Raw genomic sequence first — 24,626 nt, 5'->3', positions numbered from 1 at the left:
GAGTTAATGACATTTTTTTATCTTGTCTGTCCACCTCTACATCAAGAAAGTATCTTAGTTCCCCAAGGTCTTTCATTTTGAACTGCATACTCAATAAAACTTTAATTCGTTGAATGTGGTCTGGAGCATTACCAGTGATCACAATATCATCAACATATATGAGTAAGAAAACCATGGTGGTATCATTCCTGTATATAAACAGAGAATGATCTAGTTGGGAATGAAAGGAATCATGCTTCTGAATTTCTAAAGAGAAGCTTTCGAACCATGACCTGGAAGCTTGCTTCAAACCATATAGAGCTCTGGTTAATTTGCATACATACTCTTTTGGGTCTCCCTCTGTATAACCTTGAGGCTTCTCCATGTAGACCTCTTCCTTTAAATTTCCATGAAGGAATGCATTTTTAACATCAAGTTGACTAAGGATTCAGCCATGTTCAATTGCCAAGCCAAGTATGATGCGAATAGTTCCCATTTTCACCACTGGGCTGAATGTCTCATTGTAATCTTGACCATATTCTTGAGTGAAACCCTTGGCTACAAGACGTGGCTTGTACCGTTCAATGCTACCATCCGGTTTATATTTAATTTTATATACCCATTTGGAACCAACAACATTCTTATATGGAGGACGACCAACTATCTTCCATGTTTGACACTCATGAATTGCCTTGATCTCCTCATTCATCGCTTCAATCCATCTGTTGGATTGGACAGCTTGATGAAAACCAAGTGGTTCATTGTGTTTTTCAATCTTGGATAGAAAATTTTGAAAGTCCATAGAAAAGTTGTCATAACTAACCCATTTTTCAATCGGATGTTTTATCCTGCCTGATCTTCGCGGTGCTTCTCTGTTATCAGACAATGCAACGTGTTCTTCAATAGGTATATTTGTTTGCTCTTTAGGTCTCCTGGTATACACATTACCTTTGTATCTCAGACATTCCGTTTGTGATTCACCATCTGAAACTGTCTCACCGTGTATGCCTTCAGGGGTCAAAATAGTATGTTCGACAGTATGTGAAATAAGTTCAGCACTAAGCCATGGATCATACCAATTACCAGCTGCGCCACTATGCTCTCGATTGCGATTTGCTTTACTTTCCAGAAAACTATTTTCATCAAAAACAACATTTCTAAAAATTCTGATCTTCTTATTGGCAGGGTCATAGCACCTGTAACCCTTATATTCATCTGCATAACCAACAAATTGGCATATAGAAGCTTTGTCCTGAAATTTAGTTCTCATGGATTTGTCAATGTGTACATAACATGTGCATCCAAAAACTCGTAACCCATCATAATCAGGATGTACACCAAAGAGAACATAATAGGGAAACTGATTTTCAAGGATAGGCATAGGAAGACGATTTATCACATGAGTGGCAGTGTGAAAAGTTTTTGTCCAAAGACTAATGGGCAAGTTACAACCATGCATCATACTCACTGCACTTTCCACAATATGTCTGTGTTTACGTTCAGCAATTCCATTTTTTTGTGGAATGTATGGGCAAGAAACTTTACGATATATCCCATTATCTTGGAGAAAATCTAAAAATCCTTTGGAAGAATACTCACCACCTCCATCACATTGGAGAATTTGAATGTTTTGGGAGAATTGAGTTCTAACATAGGCATGAAAGTGATGGAATATGAGAAAAACCTCTGATTTGTGTTTCATAAAGAATATCCAGGTAAAATGAGAGAAACTGTCAATAAAAGATACATAATATTTGCTTCCAGAAGAGGAAGGAGTGGGAGTTGGGCCCCAAACATCAGAACATATTATCTCAAAGGGCATGGAAGCTCTTTTATTTATTTGATAAAAAGGAAGTATACGACTTTTGCAGACCTGACAATTGGGACACATTTTATCCTTCAATAAAGGTAAAACAGACTCTAAAAGAAAACCATTGGACACTAACTTTTCAATAAAGACTTGACTATAATGACCAAGACGAGAATGCCAGAGATCTGGCTTATTACATTTGGATATACTTAGGACGCTTTTGGAGACATGATCAGACTTGGGCTTCAGGACATTGGAGGTTGGATCTTTATTGAAGACATACATATTTTCACGTCGCTTTCCTTTAGCGAACATCTCCTTCGTTTGAAGATCCTTGACAAAGACAGAAGTAGGAGTAAATTTCACAGATGAATTGGTAGAGTCAACCAGCTTAGAAACAGAGATAATATTTTTCTTTATATTTGGCGCACGAACAACATCAGATAAAAGAATAAATGGCTCAGACAAAGAAATGAGGATATTGCCTATGTTTGAAATAGGGTGGTGAGTCACATCTCCAGTTACAATATTAGATTTACCAAGGAGTCAAAGTAGAGAACTTACCTGTATTGCCAGTGATATGAGTTGTTGCCCCAGAGTCAACATACCATATTTCATCATCACTTTGTTTCAGATTCAAGTTGGTCATCGCAGATAAGAGAAGATCCTTAGCATCATCACTGACTCAAAATGTACCTGTAATTCCTGATATAACAGCATGTATATAATTTTGCGTTCTATTCTGATTTTGTAGATTGAACCAACAGTTGGCTTTGATGTGACCACATTTTGTTACACTGGTAGCATGTGGGAACATTTTTTAAAAAACTGACATTAGAATTTGGTGTATGTAGTAACCCACGTCCACCCTAGATTGGAGTTTCCCTGCTTCTGCCACATCCTCCTCGTGAACGATCAACTATTATCCCTATGGCAAGAACCTCATGCATAAATGCTTGTCCTGCTGAAGCATCAGACATGTTTTTCAGAGTCATCTCGTACTGAAAGAGTTTGGCACGTAATTCCTCAAAACTGAGCAGCGTAGGTAGGCACAATAAAGACGTCACAAGAACATGATATTCTGATCCCAAAGCATTCAGTGTCTGTTGCACCTTTTCTTTATCTGACACTGGATATCCAACCATGGCTAGCTGATCTGTGATGCTTTTGACTTGATTTAAGAATTCAATGATGCTCATTGCTCCTTTTTTTAACATCTAAAATTCATGTTTGAGAAACAATACTTTGGCCAACGATATCTGAGAGTAGGACTGAGCTAAATCCTTTCACAAAACTTTGGATGTGCAATCATCAGGAATGAAAATCAGTACTTCTTGTTATAACGTGGAAGTGATGTATGCGACAAGGGCCTGATCGCGCTTCATCCAAGAAACAAATGCAGGATTGCGAACAATATTCGACAATCATCTATCCTCTTTGGCTTCGGTTGTGATAAATTCTGGGGCATTGGAGTGGAGTCATCCAAGTGACCTTAAAGGTCTTGACTTCGAATAAAAGGAGCAATTTGCCTTTTCCAAGTCAGATAGTTGTTTGTAGTTAGCTTTTCCGAAACTAGCTGCCCTAGGAAATTGGAAGAAATACCCGAATTTGTTGAAGTATCCATTTGTAAGCTTGTTGACAGCTTTTATAATTTTTTTATTTTATTTTTTTGAAAATAACACTAGTGACTGAAACTGGGTTGTTTTATCATTAACTGACACAGTTGACAGAAATCGGCACAATGTCACGACAAGAGAAATAAGAGGTCTATATATATTTTTTTGTGTGTATGAAAAGTTTGACAGAAAATGAATAAGGAAACGAAGGTAAAGTGAACGAAAATGAATAAGGATGCCACAAGCAGATTCCTGGTGGGAAAACCAGGGAACTCGACTTTTCTAATATTATAATATTAGATGTTAAATATGATGTAGCAACAGGAAACTAGAGAATAGATTTTCACGGCAAAAACTAGAAAAATAGATATTAGAAGATGATGAAGCAAAACAAATGGAAAACTGGAAACTCGACCAATAAATTTTCACGACAGAAACTAGAAAAATAGATATTAGAAGATGATGAAGCAAAACAAATGAAAAACAGGAAACTTGACCTGTTTAGAAGAGATGAGGGCTTCAGACTGGGTGTTGGGTTCGGCGGAAGAAGATGAAGAGGACTCGGTGAAGAATCTCGGCCTTTGGATATATAAGGAGGACTCGGCTGAAGGATCTGAGCCTCTGAATGGGAAGGACTCGGCTGACTGAAGAAGAGATAAAGACGTGCTTTTCGCGTTCCTGATGAAGAGATTTTTATGCCCAGACCTGTCGCTGCTCTGATACCATGTCAAAACTTCTGCAGAAATCAAAGATGGGGGGAAGAGAGAGAGAGAGAAAGCTCTGATATTGTTGGGAATCGACAGTCGGTATTCTTCTCAAAGGCTGCGCTAATACTTCATTAGCCTTAATAGGGTTACAATAATTTACACATAGACAAAAGTGCCCCTGTATTAGTAACACATATTACATTAAAATACAAAACCCAAGAATGGATATGGATCTTTTATTGAATGGATCCATATCCAGCCCATATTCTAATATATTCTAATAAGTCTTAATTCCTATCTTTCAAAAATTTCCTTCTTCAATTCAAGATCTATCTCAATCTTTGATTATTTCAAACTCAGAAATTCAAAATCTCCTTGTTCAAATCTAAAATTTCAAGTTTAGATTCAAAGTTTAAACTTTTTCGGCTTCAACTATTTAAACCATTTCTTCGAAATATTTTCAAACTTATTTCAAAATCACTTGAAAAAATCCAAAAAAATTTGAAGCATTTCTTAAAAAGCATACATCTTTTGCATTCGCATTGCACAAGCATGATTCAATGTGCATTTTTAGACTTAGAATAATTTTTTAAACATTATTTAGGCAAAGAAAAAGGCATTTATTCGATTCTTGGTTCAATTACTCCTGGTAAAGGCGTCATGAACGGTTAAACCTGGTACCGATGAGTAAATCCCGTCTTTCTATTTTTCTCGCAAATTTTCAAAAAACGAAGGCAAGTAATTTCAAAATCTTTTTCAAATAAAAGTCAAGTGAGACCTTGTAAGAGAGTTCCTCTCTTCTTTCTTTATTTTCTCTTCTCTTCTATCTTTTATCCCCTTCAAAAAGGGAAAAGAGAGTAAATAAAAAAAGGAAATAGAGAAAAAAAAATTGCAATGATCACAAGTATCCAATAATATACCATTAGGGTAAAATGCTGCCAAATAAATCCATGTATGGTCACAACAAGCAAGACAATGATCAAAATAAAGACCAAATTCCTTGTTTGTTCAGCAATTAAATCAGTTTTAGGCTTGCATTATCCTTGAAACTGTGATCATTGTGACACGACCATCTATGATCAGAGAAAAAAATTTTAAGTTCAGCCACATTCATTGCAATAAGGAGCAGATAGGGAACCGAAATGATTCAGAGATAATACGTATGAAACAAAGAATCCGCCATTTGGTTGATTACTTATTCATTAAAGTAAAGCCATCTATAAAGAACCCCAATTTTTTTCACAAAGACCTCTATAAAGAAAACCCAAAGCTTTCATCATTGAAGAACCCATGAATCATGAAACCCCAATAGCATACCTTCATCCATCTTTCCACCAACAAAAGCTAAACTATATTTTCTATTAAAAATCAAGCCATTCTTTGAAGTAAACGCAGGTTTTAGGCGAAATGGACCCATCAGGGGTGCATTCATGAATCACCGGACAAACCCCACAAGGAACCGATACGAACGGCGAGTGCTCGGGGCCCCCTTTCTCGCAGAACCTATAGCAGACCTTCCTCACCGGAACCCCCGAGAAGATCCCCTTCCCCGTGCTCACAACCTCTTCGACATTCCTCTCCAGAACCAGAGCGTCAATCACCTGCTTGATCTCTGTTGCCTGAAACTCGATATTCATCAGCCCCGACTTCCTGATGAAGCCCGTGATCGACTCGAGCGTCGAAACCTTCTCATTGGCAATGAATTTCAGGCAAACCGTCTTCAGATTCGATATGAGATCGCTGTCGAAAGTCTTGCCTGTGTACCACACCCCACCGCTGACTTCTTTTGAGGGCTCCAATTCGAACAACATGTACGTCTTCCTAGTGGAGTTCTGGATATCGTTCACCACCTTTATCTTATTCTGCTGTATGAGAGAATTGAGGGGTTTCTTCAACTGGTTGTCGTTCAATCCGGTTTTTGCCTTGATGTCTCTGATCCAGATGCCACCATTGCCGCTCTCCTTGATCGCCTCATAGATTTTGAGCTCGGCATCGGATGGCACGCCGGTGCCTTTCGATCCCCTTCCTCGACCTGACGCTGCCGGTGGACGCCCCATCTGAAGTCACTATAAATAAGAACTCTATGAACCCGACAACACCCCAAGTTTAGAGTTTAGGGTTTATACAGTTTGGGGCTTTCTCTTTTGTGGGTGTCCTCTAGAGTTTGTGGGTATCCACGAAATACGTTCTTCTTTGATTTCTGGGTGTGATTGTGATTAGCGATCACCCAATTGATCGATTGGGACCAATTTTGTTGCAGGTCGCCTGAATTATGATGCTAGGTTTTCTTATTCGATGTTGTAGATGGGAACCCCGTAAAGCCCTCAAAAACCAGTCCGTGAATGTGGTTCTAGGGTTCTGTGAGGTTTCTGATTTTCCTAGTTGGCGAAGTAATGTATCCACTATCTCAGAGTTGTATGACACCCGGGTGTAAAAGGCCAAATCTGAGTAATCGAATACGTGAGAGGAGAAAAACTTACGCGCGGGAGGGAGATTTCAGCATGTTTGGTTCAGAGTGTGGACAGAAGTGGTGGCCGACGTGCTGGCCCGGTGGTGATGGTGGTGGTGATCGTCGTCGAAAAGAGAGAGCGTCGTAAGAAAGAGAGAGACATGAGGCAGAGGTGGAGGTATTATTGGAAAACTGCGTTGGAGCTCAAGCACAGGGCTTCGCTCATCTCGCTGAGGCGGTTGGCAAGCATAGCGACAAAAGTTAAAACCCCTAAAATATCGGCCGCTAAAGCTCGCGAGAAATTAATTTTTTTTTTTAAATCTCACACTTTTTGGGGGAAAAATCCTAACAATGAAAAGTAAATTAAAATATAAAAATACTTTTTTACAAAGAAATATAAATAAATAATATTCAAAAATAAAAAATCACACTGTTTTTTTCACTTTTGGATATGTTTTTGACAAAAAAAATATGATATTTATGTTTTTGACAAAAAACTCGTAAGAAATTATCATTTCTAACATTTGGATAATTTCTTGCGATATTTTTGCCCGTCGCAAGATTTGTCACTATGTTGGTAAAAGTCATCTAAACGGACGGCATGAGTTCGAAAATCGCCCACCGCATCTCTGGTCACAAAACCAAAGGACACTTTTAGAGAAGAACATTTTTTTAAACTGAAAAAAAATAACACTTCTAAAGAAGATGTCACATATCGGTTTATGTAGAGATAAACTAGTGATTCAAATGATATTTCTATAAAACGATTATAAGAATAATATTATTGTATGAGGCTCAATGTTTGACTAAAACACGACAAGAATAAAAAGTGCATGTTGTAGATATGTATATTAATATGGATGTCAAAGATTGTAAAAAAAAAAAAAAACATACAATATGTCTAACGTATCTTAAACAGATTTGAATCCAGATTTATCAGGCCTTGGTACGATTGATTTTCATGGGTTAATGGTTTCAGGTATAAATATTTTGTGTTTTAAACAAAATCGTTTTTTATAGACTTTAAAAATTATATCCAACCCTGTGCAATTTGATTTAGGTATGTGTATGACTAAAACTGTAAACCCTTAAGGGATACGGATAAATCAAGTGTGGTATAAATTGGCTGGGTATATTAACAATTTATGCTCAGCACTAGCAAATTGTGAAACTTATAAATTCAAAGAAAAATGACCTTGCATTGTACGGATAATTTGACTCCATTTTTTAAAAAAAACAGTCAGATATTTTTTTGATGTCCAAAATTACAAATATTCGACATTGCTAGAACCCGCAACTATAAATTTATGCCTTATTGCAATAAAAATGTATCGCCCATAAGCTAAGTCCAACTTAAACTTAAATATAAAATTGCTGGTTTTTTTATGCAAAACTCACAAACTCGCATAAATTTATTTACGAAATTTTGGTGAAACTCAAACCCCCAAAATCGCAAATATCCTACTCTTTCGCAAATATTTCATGAAATTGCAAAAATTTATGTATGAAACTCTACTTATCACTACAAAATCACAAAAATTTATATACAAAATTCCACTTACCAATAAATTCGCAAATATCTTACTTATTCACATGTATTATACGATCTCGCATAGTATAATTTGCGAATAGCCTTATATCGCAAATAGCATACTTGAATAATTGCAAAACTATGACACATGCAATATTTCTTATTTATTGCAAACTATTTTCTCGAATCATATATAAACCTTTTGGGGTTCCCAACTTGATTATTTGACATAATTTATTTTTTTTTGTCTTTTGTCTCCAACCAATGGTCCCCAATTATTTTTTTCTTGATAAGTGTTTTTGTCAACTATTCATAAGCGATACTTCATCATTGTTGAACCATCGATAGTGTATTTTTTCGGTAAGCACAATGTTTTCTGTTGTTTAATAGTTAAATTAAACATTGTTACCTTTTGTTTAATGGGTAAATCAAACACTGCTCACTTTTGTTTGTTTGTTTTTTATATGAAATGTTTCTTCAATATTTCTTGTAAGCACATCGTTTCCTTTTTTTTCTTTTAAATGCTTTTTGAAATACAAATAATTTGTTTGTTTTTTGTAATGCTTGTTCAATATTCTGTTTCTTATTATTGTAAAAAAAAATTGAATCCATTTATTAATACAATATGACCAATAATAAGACTATGTTGAAGGGGTCCATACCCACATCATTTTTTATTGTTGTAATACAACAACAAAAGCCAACGAAGAACTATGTACCGGGTCATCCTGGTAATTTGAAAGCATGACTTAATGTATATAAGTGAGTAGAAAGGAAATCACGTCCAAATCCAAAAAATATGGGTGTTCGGAGTTTTCCACAAAAAATGCACCATCAATAATCACATCTAGTTACACTCAAATAGTGAGATGAAAAAATATTTGATTTGTAGTACAATGAACAACTACAAATTTTAAATTGACTCGTATCTAAGGAAAAATGTGTATAAAAAGTTGAGCAGTTTGGAAACACAATTTTGTCTCTCGTTTCAAAAGCATCTAAGGAAGGAGGAGGGTAACCCATTATTTGGCACTCGTATTGTTGCTAACCTCAATGCTTGAATAAATGAAGCTGGGGATGAGATCACCTATAGTGGCAGTGGTGAGAGGATGGAGGAGGTACCTGACCAAGAGGTTGAAGTTAATATAGACCATCTTTATGAAGTAGATGTAAGTGTGGGTCATGTGGTTGGGTCGGATGCAAACACCGTTTAGGAGTCTGGTGCTGTTTTTATATGGAGGAGAAAGTGCAAGATCTGACAAAGAGGCCGCAATGGAGAAGAAGGTCTGGTGATCGTGCATAGATATTGTAATGCCCCAAAATTTATCCAATTTTTTCAGACCATTTTTTTTATACACATAGCAAAAACATTCAAAGTTAAAAAATATTAGGCAATTACAGATAATTTTGCATTTGATAAAAGCACTAATATAAATATCATTCAGTTGAAATTTAAAGAATTATTACATCCCTCAAAATAAAACTTAGTGAAAATGTTTGGAACAAGCAAAACAGAATCCTAGATCGGCAAAGAAATATTTGATATTCGCAACTTCAGCCAAGTATTTTGCAACAACTCTCATTGATCAATCATCCTGTTCTGAAAATTTATTAATATTGAGGGTCAGACTTCACAAGTCTCAATAGAGAATCTCTTTCCAAGGTTTGTAAGCAAAGTACCAGGGATATAAGAGCACACTAAATTTAATATTTCAGTATTTGAAGACAAGTATAATTAATATCATGGCATATCTTAAAGCATTTTTAAATTAATCATAGTGCATCAAAATAATTAAGCACATCTACAAGCAACTAATTATAAAAATATAATGTTGTACAATTGAAATTTATGTTTAACTTTATTAACTCCCTTCAGGTATGCAGGGTTCAAATACATTGAGACATATGAGACCATTCAGAGGATTATTATGCATGATTGTTTTAAAACCCTGAATGACTATCTTAATTAGATTCTTAAAGAGGTGGTATAATGTATGAGATATAACCCCTAAAGGTCAAGATAAACATGATACATTCGACTTCTGCAGAAGTTACATGTCTTACTCACCTAGGACAAATATTGACTAGTTTGGATTTCCTAACTCTATGAGCAAAAGACCATCGAGTCATTGTTGCTGGTAGCATAATAACAAACATTATATGTTTCAACAACAATAATTCAACAAAGTTTATGCTATCTACCCTCTTTAAGGTAGCCTAACGCTGGATGGGTATCCATTTTTTTCTGTTTAATGTAATTCAATCAAGTAATTTATATAAGCCTCTCTTGGAAAAATAAGGGTTTTGAGAACCCGTATAGCACTTTAGGGTACATAATTTTATCAGCATGAAATGCCACGATGCAAATTATGCCAAAGATGTAATATAAAATATCACATTTGTTTGTTGTTCATTCGAATCACCATCAAGTGAGCTCGTGGTGTATTTACCAGCGAGTGCAAAAAAAATGTGCCAGTATGTTTAAATCGACTAAGCATTTATTTAGATATGTATATTTAGTTGTTTAATTAAATAACTTGAGTGTAAGCATAATAACTTGTTGGCCTTTTTCAGCCCTCTACCGAGTCTCAAGCACCATACACACAAAATATCATGAGTGTTCGTGTGGCACCCCAAAGGTCTTGTGGAACCTTATACTCTTGCTCGTGTCTTATCAGGACCCTGCAAAGAATAGTTGCAAAGCAACAAATCTATAATTCACACATTCGATAAAATGGGGTTTGTGAATGAAACTTGTTTATATCCTTTAATCCTTAAAGCATTTGCAGATGAAGCAAACATGGCAATTATCATATCTGATATTTTACAAATCTGTTAAGTAAATAATGCATTCATTTGAGCATAAAGCAGTAATTGTACCATGTTTGCATTTTCACATGAAATGACAGGTAAACCTATCCAACTTATTATTTTTTTTGGACTATCGTCCAGAATAATCATCCAGGACTTTAATTTACTTGAACTTATGCTTATTCATGTAGTTGTCATACTCTTAAAACCAAAATGATATTTCTTTTATATTTCTAACTTAGAGACCAATGTGAATGTATATTATATTAATTATTTTCTTTTACTTGCTTTGTAATATGTATATATATATATATATATATATTTATTTATTTCTTACAAAAATGTACACTTTACACATTTGGTATATATATGTGTATATTCTATTATATATATATGTTTATTTTTATTAGGACTACAACCAAGTCATGTCAAACCTGCAACCTACTGCAGTCATAGCTAGGGGGGCACCAGCTGGTTGGCTCACCCTTCTGGACACCTGATTCAGTTTGAACCCAGCTGGGGTTGGCTAGCCCTAGTCGGTTGCAACTACAAGGCAGCCGGTCGGGGTCGACAACCCAACCAGTCATTCTACATTTTTTTTTTAAATATATGTATTATTTTTATCTGTTTTATTATATATATTTCTTGATAATGATATGTAGTCGTGTAGCGGTAGACAATGTTCTACAATGGAACTGGCTAGCCGGTTAAGTGCTAATGGCCCCATCATGTTAGTCGATTATCTTATTTAGTGTTACATATGTTTTCCTCTATTTCCTTTTATTTTCAAACAATGGTCCATTGTTGGGTAGCAGCAGACACTAGTATTACGCAAAAAAATGGGCAGTCCGCTGGAAGCCCCCAGCTAATCACCTTAATTTATATATCTTTATGATATATTTGTTTTTATTTTATAACTTTTTTTTTCTTCTATGTACCACAGTGGCGCCAGGCACAGGTGCACCGCACCCTGTCGTGCCACTGGGCCTAAATGTCTTGATCGACCAGGCTCAACTGATCAGACCCACCTAGATCCAACCGGTCAGACCAAACCAGTAGGTGGTCTGACTTGCTGGTTGTAATATATATATATATATATATATATATATATATTCACATGTGAACAAATATTTTGTGTGCTTGTGTGCGAGTAACACAACCAAAGAGAAATCTCTAACATATATGAAAACTCGTATAAGTTAAATTTCTAAATTATTTATCATTGTGGATTCATCATCGTAGGCCTCCATTTATAAGTATATATATTTTCCTCAACAATTGAGTAGTTTACCACGAGAAAAATATATCAACGAGTGGTATCTAATCTCTTGGTCACACAGTAGAATTTTACACAAGAAAATGTATATATATATATAGAGAGAGCCGTACCTGTGTTTCATGGGGCCTGAGGCGGAGGGAAAAAATGGGCTCCCTATTAATAGTGAGTTCTGGGGCAGTGCCTCCGAATCAAAATAACAATAAAATTTGCATTCACGTTAAACAAATATAATATTTCAAATATTTATATTATATTAAATAAAAAATATATAAAATATTTATATAAACTACCTAGACAATACTCATTCGTCTTAAAAATGGGCCCTGAGGCCCAAGCCTCATTGGCCTCTTTACAGGTCATTGAACTGACAAAAGATTGGATGTGAACTGTTCCAAACTACTTCGAGCTTTCACCAATTGAAATTTTCCTCAACCCTACGACATGAGAGGAGAGATTTTGAGATAGAGAGACGTGAGAGAAGTAAGAGAGAGGTGAGAGGGAAACAAGAGTCTTGAGAGAGCAATACCTCAAACCGTACGGGACTTCCTTATTTATAGGAAGTCCATTAAATGAGATGGGAGGGAAAGAGCCCGCTATGAATGGTCGATTAAATGACCTAAAAGGAGAAAAGGGGGTCGAGTCACCCATTCCCCTTCCTCCCATAAATGCTCAAAAATGTGTTTTCACATACCTTTAAGGTGGGTCCCACAAGGGAGGAGATACCCACTAGGTCTCTCTCTCCCCTTATTTGTTTATTCGTTTAAATCATATAGTTCGTATATTAAATAGCTTGTATTATCTTCATGAAGAATCATTTAGATAGTTTGTTACTTCTTAAATAATATATTAATTAAATATGATATCTAATATTAAATAATTAACATAAACCTTGATTTATATTTCTTGTCAAATCCTAGATTCATATTGGATTCAATTTTATTTTGGTCAAACCAGTCACATATCCAAATCTAATGTGGATTTTGGATATTTTCAAGATTCATATCAACATACCAAATCCACTTATCTTCTCTAACGGATTTTGGATCTTTATGTGATCCAGGTACTCGATCCCCCTACCTTAGATAGTGGACTTCAATTTTTTTTAAGATCCAAATCAAAAAATCCAAATGTGTTTTAAATTGTGAACTTAAATTTCAAGTTTAAAATTACTTGAAGCCTTTAATTTTGCTCGAATTGATATTTTAGATTCCTATTCGATTCTGAATAGTTAACATTTCATAAATTACAGTAAAAACCCTTTTTATTTACTAGATATTTCACAAAAATTTCACATGTATTTTGTTTATTTGTTATTTTATAATAATTAGTTTTAATTTTAATTTAATCATTGATTAGTTTAATGTTGCTACTATCCATTAATGTAATTGATTAGTTTGGCATGTATTTATAAAATATAAAATATGTAGAAATTTATTAAAATTGATTGATTTTAATGATTATATATATATATATTTAATCACTGATTAGTTTAATGCTGGTATTTTTGTTTTTAAAGACAAGTTGGGGTTAGGAAGACCTTTACCAATTATACAACTATACCAATGAGTTTTGAACATGCTACATTTAACACAATGTGATGTGTACTAGTTGTTCCTATTAGACAAGTGGAACATATGTTGGTAAATAATATTACTATTATTCATGAATGCAATTGATTATTTTGTCATGTATTTGCAATCTATATAAAAAATTATTAAAAGTGTCTTAACGATGTTGGATATTTATGATTTTAAACATCGAAATAAAAAAAAAATTGTAGGGTTTTTTTAGATAATCGGGTCAAATTATCTGTACAATATGATCATTTTCTATAGATTCAATAATACCAAAATTTAGTGATAAAAATAACATTACTTTAAATGAGTTTCGGTACATACTAGGTTCAAGTTTGAGGCTATTCAGGTTTAGGTCAAGTCTAAAATTGCCCTAAAGAGGTTTAACATTGTGTGACGGGGCCTAAGCCATGAGTGTTGCCTTTTGTGCAAGCAAAAGCATGGCAACTGCTTGGGAGTAAGGGGTAAAAGCTCATGAAGTTTTACACTGTCAGGACAATGATCATAAGTATGACAGGCGGAGTTAGGGAGGCTGATCGTGGGGCGGTTTCGCAATGTAAATGTCAAAAAAAGGCCAGGTCTCAATTTAGTTTGTGTAAAAACAGTTAAGGTTTGAGTTAATTAAGATATAAACTTCCAACTGTTTGTGCAAAGCATGAATATAAACGGACTAGGTCTAAACTTTTATCAAACTGGCAAGAACTTACCTGTTTATGAGATGGATTAAGATTTCAAATGTAGCCCGAACTCATGGGCCTATGATCATGATTGGAGCGGGCTGGGTCTAATTGGTTCAAATTGAGCATACCTGATAGTCTCGACTCTCACCCATGGGATTTGAGAGCTATCTCTTTCTTTCCGTGAGTGAGCATTTTGACATCACTTCAAGGTCTCTATTCCATTGGAAAACGGTCTTAGAAAATAACAAGTCCATCTTATCGATTGGACCGATTCCTCACAACTAGTTTGGAAGGGGACAAACTTTTTTCCACTAATCGTATCATGTCAACTCTCTGTCACAGATACTGATGATATCTTTCTAACACTAATGCCATTTCAAACCCTGATATAATCCCGAAATATAGTGATAGTTTCAAAGTATCACATATTTTGAAAATCACATGACATTCACCCAATGAATGCCACTTTTTTTAGAAGTATTTTTTATGTTTCCTTCGTGTTGGTTACATGTTTTCATAGTTGGATATTTTTATGTTTGCTGATGGTTTTGAAAAAAAAAAATATTTGTAATTATCATCATTTTTTGTATGATACTCTCTATGTCAAGATTTGTGGCATTATCTCTTTTTTTTATGACGAAGGAACCCTCATTGAAAACCAGGTCACTAGCGGACCTGCCTCCCTGTAAGGTAAAACTCGGGGTTGGGGACACGACCACCCAGCCTTACCTGCCCCAACCTTGTAAAAGCAACAACAGCCCCATGTGACAACGGGGACAGAAGATTTGTGACATTATATCAACTTTCTTTCTACTGCACATTGGCAGGTCTCTGGTTTGTAAAGCCCCCAACGTTCTTATTGTCCATTTGAAAGTAGTCTTAGGTAGGCTTTGCTGCAAGCTGGAATACTGCTCGTGGACTTCAAATTTGTGACAACTTGTTAACTTGGGGACACCCACAACTAGACCCTATCAAACGAGCATAGCTCTTGAAGGCACATTGTGTCAAAGTATACAATACATATATACCTATCACCTTAGAAAGGATACTATTGTCTAAAATTGAAACCAAATCATGTTCGTAATAACAATTAGACAATATTTTTAAAAAAGCAACATTTAAAAACCAACAGTAGTTGTGTTCCTTATCTGCAACATTTGCTTTACGTTGTGTGGACAATATTTGCTTTACGTTGTGTGGACAATATGGACATACATGGACAATGGGTTGGATAACTTAGTTTTGAATTATACGCTATAAGAAATTTGTGCATTAGCGACGACTGCAATCCGTCGTCAATCCCTCGCTGTAGAGTTTAGCGACGGAATAACGACGACTAACTTTCATCGCAATTTTCTAGTCGCTAATTAGCGACGAAAACTTGTTGTGGCTAGTTTCGTCGCTAATTTGCGACAAATTAGGTGAATGCTATGATTCGTCGCAAGGTCATCGTTAATATGCAAAGATTTGGTTTGACAATGTATTTTAATTTGTCGCTATGGTAGTAACGGAATTAGCGATTGATTAAAATCCATCGCAAAACATCGGTCGATTCACTTTTTGCGATGGATAAATATATGTTCCTAATCTGTCATAAAATTAGAGGCAGATACTAAATAGCGACAGATAATATATGTCGCTAATCCGTCGTAAAACATTAAAAAATTATTTAAAATATAAATATCAAGAAAAAAATCCCGTGATACAATTTATATATCCTGTGTATAAAAAACAAAGTACACATAAAAAATACATATACAAAGCAACTAAAACAATTTATCTATCTACTATAATCCTCGCCAAGTTCTAATTATTTACAAGTGAACATTTACAAAAAGTTTCTTTTGAAACAACAAGGAGGTACAACAAATTCAACACATAAATCTAATCATCGCTAAGATTATGTGTGTCATCTTCTTCATTGTCTCGATCTGCCCCTTCAGCTCCTCTACGCTGATTATCTCCAGCATCTTATAAGAGAAAATAAATGTTAGTATTGATAAATAAAATATAATGAAATAAGTTATATGCACTGCACCTAAGCTAAGGCAATCAAAGTAACATGAGTGAATTACACATAGTCTAGTTATCAATAAAGTGATGAATATTAACAAAATTCAAATGTGTTATAAGGCTGGCAGAAAAAACTCATAATGATTCAATCATGCAAATATGTGTTCTAAGGTTGTCAAAAATCTCTCATAGTGATTCAATCATGCACATATGTGTTCTAAGGTAGTAAAAAAACTTTCATAGTGATGAAATCATGCTTATATGTGTTCTAATGTAGTAAAAAAACTTTAATAGTGATGAAATCATGCATATATATGTTATAAGGCAGGCAAAAACTTTCATAGTGATGAAATTATGCACATATGTGTTATAAGGCAGGCAAAAACTTTCATAGTGATGAAATCATGTTCATATATGATGAAACCATGCATATACTAGCTTGAAATCTAACAACATGGAACAAATGACATGAAACTTTCATACCTGACAGGCACATGCAGACGAAGTTTCCCTTTCATGAAAAAAACAGCATAACTCATTACAGACAATGTCAAAAATTGCTTCATGTAAATAGTCACGCATTGTGTCCTTAACAAGTTGACAGACACCATCCCAAGAATTAGGTTGGTCAGTCGGATGTTTGGAGTTGGTGCTGACGGGAGAACTTCAAGAGCCGTGATTGGTGGAAGCAACGACTGATGATGTGTTCATATTACTCTCAAACCCAAACACACGACCCTTTTGGGATTCACCTATTACAGTCACTCATACTGCAGAATCAAAAGTCGGATGCTGAGTGGAGTCATCACCATATCGCTCTACCATATGTTGCTCGAATGACTCCTACAAAATAATGATCAGAGTGTAGATTAATAATTAAGAATTATATTGTTTATGATAACTTGTATATTACAATGTTTATTAATACAATAAATACATACTGTTGTCGTTCTTGTCTTCTCTTATATGAACTCTCTCGTGGTCTTACGTTTATGTATTTCAACAAACACATCTTTGTATGACACAATGCCTTCTTTTTCTGCTTCCTACGAAGTTAAATGATAAAAGATTTATTTAACATGTATGCAACAATACTTATAAATTTGACAATATATATATTGATGAGTTACCAATTTCTTCAGGTGATTTCCAAAAGTCTTAGATCCACCTGTGTGTAGATGGGCATCGAGCATCTTCACTCGGTTTTGTGCAGCCTTCGCTGAGCGGTTTCAAAATTCATGCCCTGCCCACTTATCGTACATTGCATCTCAAACATCCCAAACATCTCTGAAAACGTCATATAATACATTCAAACATTATAATACCTTCAAATCATTTTAATACATTCAAATCATTCACATCAAATATTGCAATACATTAAAACATAAGATATAACATCACTTGCTAATCATAAATAATGTATCTTAAACTTGCAATACAATTGGAGTATTTACACAACTCTATATCTTCATGAATATGTAATAAAATCGAAAATAACTTCATGCAAGACATTCAAATATTGCAATAAATTCAAATCATAACTCTATACCTATCAAAGATGCACAATCAAATCGAAAATAACTTCATACAATACATTCAAACATTGTAATACCTTCAAATTATTCAAGTCATTGCAATACATTTCAATATATTCAAATCATTCACATCAAATAGAGGTATGTATTATAAGATGTATTTCACTAGCTCGAGAATGCTTCCTCATCACTTGTTTGACTTTCATATTCTTCTTCTTTCACCTCCTCCTCTTCGTCATCTTTTTCTTCTTCTTCATTGGTTGCCCATCCACTTAATATATCATTTGAATCACATTCTTCCATGCATGTACAATCGAACAATAGAGATATGACATGCATGCCATGTGCGACATCGTGACCATAAGAGAGGTCATATATATCATCTGATTGATAATAATCACTTTCTTCAGTTAACTTGTCTTCATGTAATTGATCATACTCGAGGTATAGTTTAAACTTCACCTTACAAACTGCCCACCATTTATTTTTATCTGTCTTCCGTGTACTCGGATATAAAGTATAGTAAACTTGTTGAGCTTGCGAGGCTAATATGAATAGTTCTTATGTTCCAAACATTGATTTATGATTCGCCTTCACAATATGAATTATTGTGCACCACATCCACCCGTACGTCAAAATTGTTTCAATATTCTTCACCATGAAACATCCAATTTTGATAATCACTCATAAAACCCTTCTTCTATAGGTGATATCTAATGTCGTGAGGTTTTACAAATCATTTGTTCTTACACATCGTGCAGGGGTACCTAATTCGACCTGTGGGATCCACTGTACATACACTTACCGTTGTAAATTCAATAAAACTGTCAACACCATTCATATATTTAAGCGATACCTCATTGTCAACTATCCTACGGTACATCCATTCACGGTTTGCAGTCATTTTGATCTATGATGTTACAGATATTATCTTAACTAGTTAAAAAAATCATCAGAATGCTATGAAAAAAAAAATATCAAATTTATCATGCATTGTTAGATATATATCACAAAGATATTTAGAAAGATGAAATCACATTCATAAACACGATATATTTAAATTAAACATATTTTCATAATACAATTTTGCATGAAGGGTATAATTAATTCGAAAAATAACTTTATGCAAGCATGGATACACGATACACATAGATAATCGCGTCAAACATTATAATACATTCAATCATTCATATCACAATAATGTCAAATTCGTACCTGCAATAAATACACTCCAATATCCCGCTAACTACTACCATGACTTGCATGGACTCCGAACTATAAAACAAGAGCACTTCTGTTTTCATACATTCAAATCATGCTCAACATGATCTCCGAACTCTAACAAAGTAGTCCTAGACATCCACAACTAAGTGAGTGCGTGAACAATAAATTATTGCATCCAAGAAAGTAAATAACATGTGATGCGCTTGCATTACTTACTCATCACCGGTATTTACCCGATTTGCATTGCTTTTGCCTTCATATTTTTTTCTTATTTATTTTTGCATTGCATTTTTAGTCGCATGCGATGCTTAGAACTAAGCATCATGCAATTAGCTTAGCTATGTACCTGCAATGCATATTTATATATCTGCAGACTCACCAACAAAGGGTATCCGACCACGGGTCATCTGCAACGTGAGGCTACCGAAATAGGAGTACGGCCGACGACAAGGTCATCAACGTGGGTCAAGAAGAGAGAAGAGAGCGATTGAGGAAGACGAGAGGGAGGAAGATGAGACGAGGAAGAAGAAGATGAGTTTGACGAGGGAGGGTCGCAATTGGGGGGGGGGGGACTCCAACGACTGTCGGTCGGAGGTTGAAGGTCAGACGGGAGAGGATAAAGGGCGAAGAGGGACGAGGGCGGCGGTGAGAGGGGAGACGCAGTCGGGAAGAGAGAGGAGGAAGGTTGGTTCAACCCTCTGTGGCCTATTAAGTGCACGACGAGTCTGCCGGAGAGGGAGGAAGAAGAGGAGGTCGGCGAGGGAGGGTCGAAAGTGAGGGTCTGGAGGTCGGATGGGAGAGGAGAGTGGGCGAAGAGGAACGAGGGCGGGGAGGGAGGTGGGGTTTTCAGAGACTGGAGGTTGGAAGGGCGACAGGCGGGGCGAAGGGCGACAAGGCGAGGCGAAGGGCGACAGGCCGGACGAGGGTTGGAAGGGCGATAGGCGGGGCGATAGTGGGCGATGAAAGGACAATGATCAACGGCTGACGACAAAAGGATGACGACCGACGGGCGACAAGCAGGGGGTGAAAGGTGACGACCGATGACGAAGGGGGACAAAATGAAACAAAGAAAGAGAAAAGAAAGGGTCTCAGATTAGGGATTTACAGGAAATTTAGTGACAGAACAATTTCGTCGACAATGCCATCACAAATTTGTGACGGAGTAGCAATGAAAAAAATGTGTCACTCATCTGTCGCAAAGTTGCGATGGGCTGTCAAACAAAATTTGTCCATCGCTAATCCGTCGCAAATTAGCGACAACATTGGCAACAAAAATTTTTTGTCATGAATTTATCAACTAATTCCAATTTTAGGGACATATAGTTTTCTCTCGCTAATCCATCGTAAAGTTGTGATGAATTATTTATGTCACAATTTTTTGTCAATAAATATCATATTTCTTGTAGTGGTATAACTCAATCTGCCCCACCATATGAGTGTTTTAACATGTTTATTGTGGATGTTAGCCTCGAATATGTATCTCGTATTGGACCTAGATACAAAAAAATCTTTAAATTTTAGGTAATTTAAGAAAAAATAAGAAATATTTTTTTTGATATATAAATGCTTTAATCCGTGTCTTATTGTATCTAATTATGAAAGTTTATCAACAAAATATGTTTTTAGACCCGAATATGGTTCTCAAACTGAATCCAAGTACCAAAAAATGTTTGAATTTTGGGTAATTTGAGAAACAAATGCGAATTCATATATTTTTTATGTATAAATGTTTTAATCTATGTCATATTGAATCTAGTTATGAAAGTTCATGTATGGATTTTAGCCTTAAAAATGGATATCAAGCTATATCTAAGAAGCAAAACGGTTTGCATTTAGGATAATTTAAGAAAAAATAAAGAATATATATATATATATATATATATATATATATATATATATATATATACACACACACACACTTTAATTTGTGTTATATTTGATCTAAGCATCAAAGGTTATCAACAAATTATGGATTTTAGCTTCGAATATGGATCTTAGATTGGATCTAAATAAAAAAAATCAATTAAATTTTGTTTAATTTAAAAAAACAAGAATTCATATATGTTTATATACAAATGCAAAAAATACAACTAAATCATAAAACCATAAAATACAATAAAATAATTCATAAATAAACCAAAACTCGTACTCTACAAGAAAAATAAACCATAAATAAAAAGATCCTAAACAACAATAAAAACAAATCATAAAATCTAAAAAACTTATAATACATATTGGCATTATTTTAATAATATTATTACTTTAAATATGTTTTAATAAATTGTCAGTGTAAAATATTCTCATACATCAAAACATCAACAAAGGGGTTTGATTGTTTGTTTAAAAGTGTCCGCGTCCTCGTGTGCGTTTAAAAAAGAAAATCCACAAACACACGTGTCGAGCACGAATTGCGTATCGGATCATATCCATACTACCGTATTTTTGTGAGATAAGCCCGGGTCCCATGGTTCTCCACCCAAACCCGACCCGAAGACGATGGTCTCAGACCGGAAAACCTACGTAAGCATTTTCCCGGGTTTCCCTTCAAAGGGACGTGGACGTTTCTCGTCTTTCCGTCTTTCAATTTGTTCCCTCACTTTTCCGATCTGTCGCGACTCTAGCCCCAAAATTCTAGGGTTCCCTAATCTCCTCCTTCTCGATCTCGTCTTTCCTTCTCTGTTTATTTTCTGACCGTCGGATTAGGGTTTCTGCCATCCCTTTCCGATTTCTTTTCCTCCGCCGCCATGGATTTCTGTGGATCGATTGAACGTTGATATTATGAGATCGACGAGGGAAAATCAGGATGGTACAGGGAGGGAGGGCGATGGAGCTCAGAGGGAACTTCTTCCATCGATTTCAAGTTTCGCTACGCCCGCTTCTCATGCCAAAAGCGTTTCCGAGCCGGAGTCGCGTTCTATGGGCTATTAGGGTTTCGCCCTTTAGGTTGCTTCTTCATTGGCTCGTTGATGCTATGTGAAATTGCTGTTTTGGAATAATTGGGTTTGTGTTTTCGATTGTTTTTAGTGCTTGTTGTTTTATTGCGTGATAATTGGGTTATGTTTGCTTCGGAAATTTTGTGCTTGGTTTAGTTTTTTTTGTTCAGTCGTTGATCGTTCCGGTGAACTTCTGCTTGCTTGTTGTCTCGGTTGAATTACTTGATTTTGTTTTTCTGGTATGTTGGGGAAGGTAGACTAGATTTTGTGAGTGTTCAGGTTAGGGGTCAGGGGCGGAGCCAGGAAACTAAACTAGGGTGGGCACAAACATAGAGTAAAAAGGAAAAAATGATTAATAATAAAATATGCTAACAATATGTTTTAAAAAACATAAATAGCTTTTGTAAATCCTAACAATCATCATTCGTAGATATGCAAATTAAAAAAAACACACACCCTTAATTAAAAATTTACTTTATTTGAAAAACTTACAACAACAACAACAACAACTACCCCTTTATCCCAAAACAATTGGGGTCGGCGATATGAATCAACAAAGAAAATCATTCTGGGTCTTCCACATGAATCCTTCTCCTCCAATCATTTCTATCCAATGCCATGTCCTCGGTGAGGTTCAAAGCATTCATATCCTTTCCTATCATCTCCATCCAAGTCTTCCTAGGCATACCCGACCTCTTTTAACTAATATATTTTCCTATTTCTCCATCCTTCTAACTGGAGCATCATTAGGCCTTCGCCAAATATGTCCAAACCACTGTAAACGATTCTCTCTCATCTTATTTTCAATGGGTGTAACGCCTACCTTCTTACGTATCTCCTCGTTTCGAATCTTATCTTTTATTGTATTTCCACACATCCATGTAAGCATATGCATCTCAGCTACACTCATTTTTTGAATATGATGTCTCTTGGCAGCCCAACATTTCGTACCATATAGTAAAGCAAACCTAATAGTCGTCCTATAAAACTTTTCCTTCAACCGCAATGGCATTCTACGATCGCACAACACTCCAGTTGCACATTTCCATTTCACCCACCCAACCTTTATCCTATGATTTACATCTCCATCAATTTCTCCATACTTTTGAATGATAGATCTTAAATATTTGAAACAATCATCCATTGGTATTTCTTGCTCACCAAGCTTCACTACACTCCCATCACTACTTCGTTGCTTACTAAACCGACATTTCATATATTCTGTCTTACTCTTACTCAACTTAAAACCTCTTGCTTCTAATGTTTGTCTCCATAATTCTAACTTAGCATTAACCCCAGCTCTAGACTCATCAATGAAAACAATATTATCAGCAAACAACATACACCACGACACATTTTCTTGAATTGATCTCGTAAGCTCATCCATCACTATAGCAAATAGGAAAGGGCTTAAAGCAGATCCTTGATGTAACCCAACCGTTATAGGAAAATTGGTTGTCACCCCTCCACAAGTGCGGACATTGGTTACTACTTCATACATATCCTTAATTATACTAATGTACTTGAGAGAAACACCTTTTTTCATCATTGTCTACCAGAGAACGTCCCTAGGTACTCTATCGTATGCCTTCTCAAAATCAATAAAAACCATATGCAAATCTTTGTTCCTCTCTCTATTTCTCTCAATAAGTTGTCTAAGAAGATGTATAGCTTCTATAGTTGATCTTCCAGGCATAAAACCAAATTGATTCTTCGATATCATAACAACCTTCCTGAACCTAGACTCAATCACCTTCTCCCAAAGTTTCATAGTATGACTCATGAGTTTTATACCACGATAGTTTGTGCAATATTGTATATCACCCTTATTCTTATATAGAGGCACCAAAGTACTCTTCCTCCACTCATTAGGCATCTTATTTGTCCGCCAAATCTTGTTAAAAAAATTTGTCAACCATTATAAACCTTTCTCTCCCAAGCAATTCCAAGCCTCGATAGGTATACCATCTGGGCCAACTGCCCTCCTTGATTTCATTTTCTTCAAAGCCTCTGCAATTTCTTTCTTTTGAATCTTGCGCATGAAGTCACAATTCATCTCATGAAAAGGAATGAACAAGTCTCCAAGATCCTGAGCATGACTTTCATTAAATAGCTTATCAAAATAATCTTTCCATCTCTCCATAATCTCCTCATCTTTGACTAAAACCCTTTGTGTTTCATCTTTGATACATGTAATCATACTCAAATCCCTCGATTTCCTATCTCTCATATTTGCAAGCCTATAAATATCCTTCTCGCCCTCTTTGGTTTCCAATTTGTCATAAACCTCTTTATATACCTTATCCCTCGCGTTTCGAACTACTTTTTGAGCTTCCTTCTTTGCTATCATATACTTCTCCAAATTCTTATTATCACGACTTACTTAGATTTCTATAACACTCTCTTTTAACCTTAATAGCTAATTTGACATCCTCGTTCCACCATGATGTATCCTTACCTAGCGGTGCACCGCCTTTAGACTCAC

The 24,626-nt window shown here is 35.5% G+C and overlaps 2 protein-coding genes across 3 annotated transcripts in view; one reads left to right on the top strand and one right to left on the bottom strand.

Annotated features, from left to right (window-relative positions):
• Nucleotides 1–5,074: 5,074 nt before the first annotated feature.
• Nucleotides 5,075–6,747, bottom strand: LOC149814113 (uncharacterized). Of its 2 annotated transcripts, none has more exons than XM_089989849.1 (2): nt 6,593–6,747; nt 5,075–6,178 (listed from the first exon to the last, which is right to left on the bottom strand). In XM_089989849.1, the coding sequence occupies exon 2, from the start codon at nt 6,167–6,169 to the stop codon at nt 5,474–5,476; it is 696 nt and encodes a 231-aa protein (XP_089845975.1). In that variant the 5' UTR covers nt 6,170–6,178; nt 6,593–6,747; the 3' UTR covers nt 5,075–5,473. The 2 variants fall into 2 exon arrangements, with proteins under 2 accessions (XP_089845975.1, XP_089845976.1); XM_089989850.1 differs by having other exon boundaries at nt 5,075–6,169.
• A 15,009-nt stretch (nt 6,748–21,756) lies between these two features.
• Nucleotides 21,757–24,626, top strand: part of LOC149814112 (GCN5-related N-acetyltransferase 6, chloroplastic-like) — a 37,074-nt gene continuing 34,204 nt past the window's right edge. The window contains exon 1 of the mRNA XM_089989593.1: nt 21,757–22,151. Coding sequence (XP_089845719.1) covers nt 22,012–22,151 — 140 coding nt within the window. The 5' untranslated portion in view covers nt 21,757–22,011. The remainder of the gene's footprint in view (nt 22,152–24,626) is intronic.

The sequence above is a fragment of the Nuphar pumila genome, chromosome 15 (assembly GCF_984573655.1).
Source record: "Nuphar pumila chromosome 15, dmNupPumi1.hap1.1, whole genome shotgun sequence".
Classification (NCBI taxonomy): Eukaryota; Viridiplantae; Streptophyta; class Magnoliopsida; order Nymphaeales; family Nymphaeaceae; genus Nuphar; species Nuphar pumila.
The sequence above is the reverse complement of the archived record's forward strand: the minus strand, read 5'-3'. Positions and strand labels throughout refer to the sequence as shown.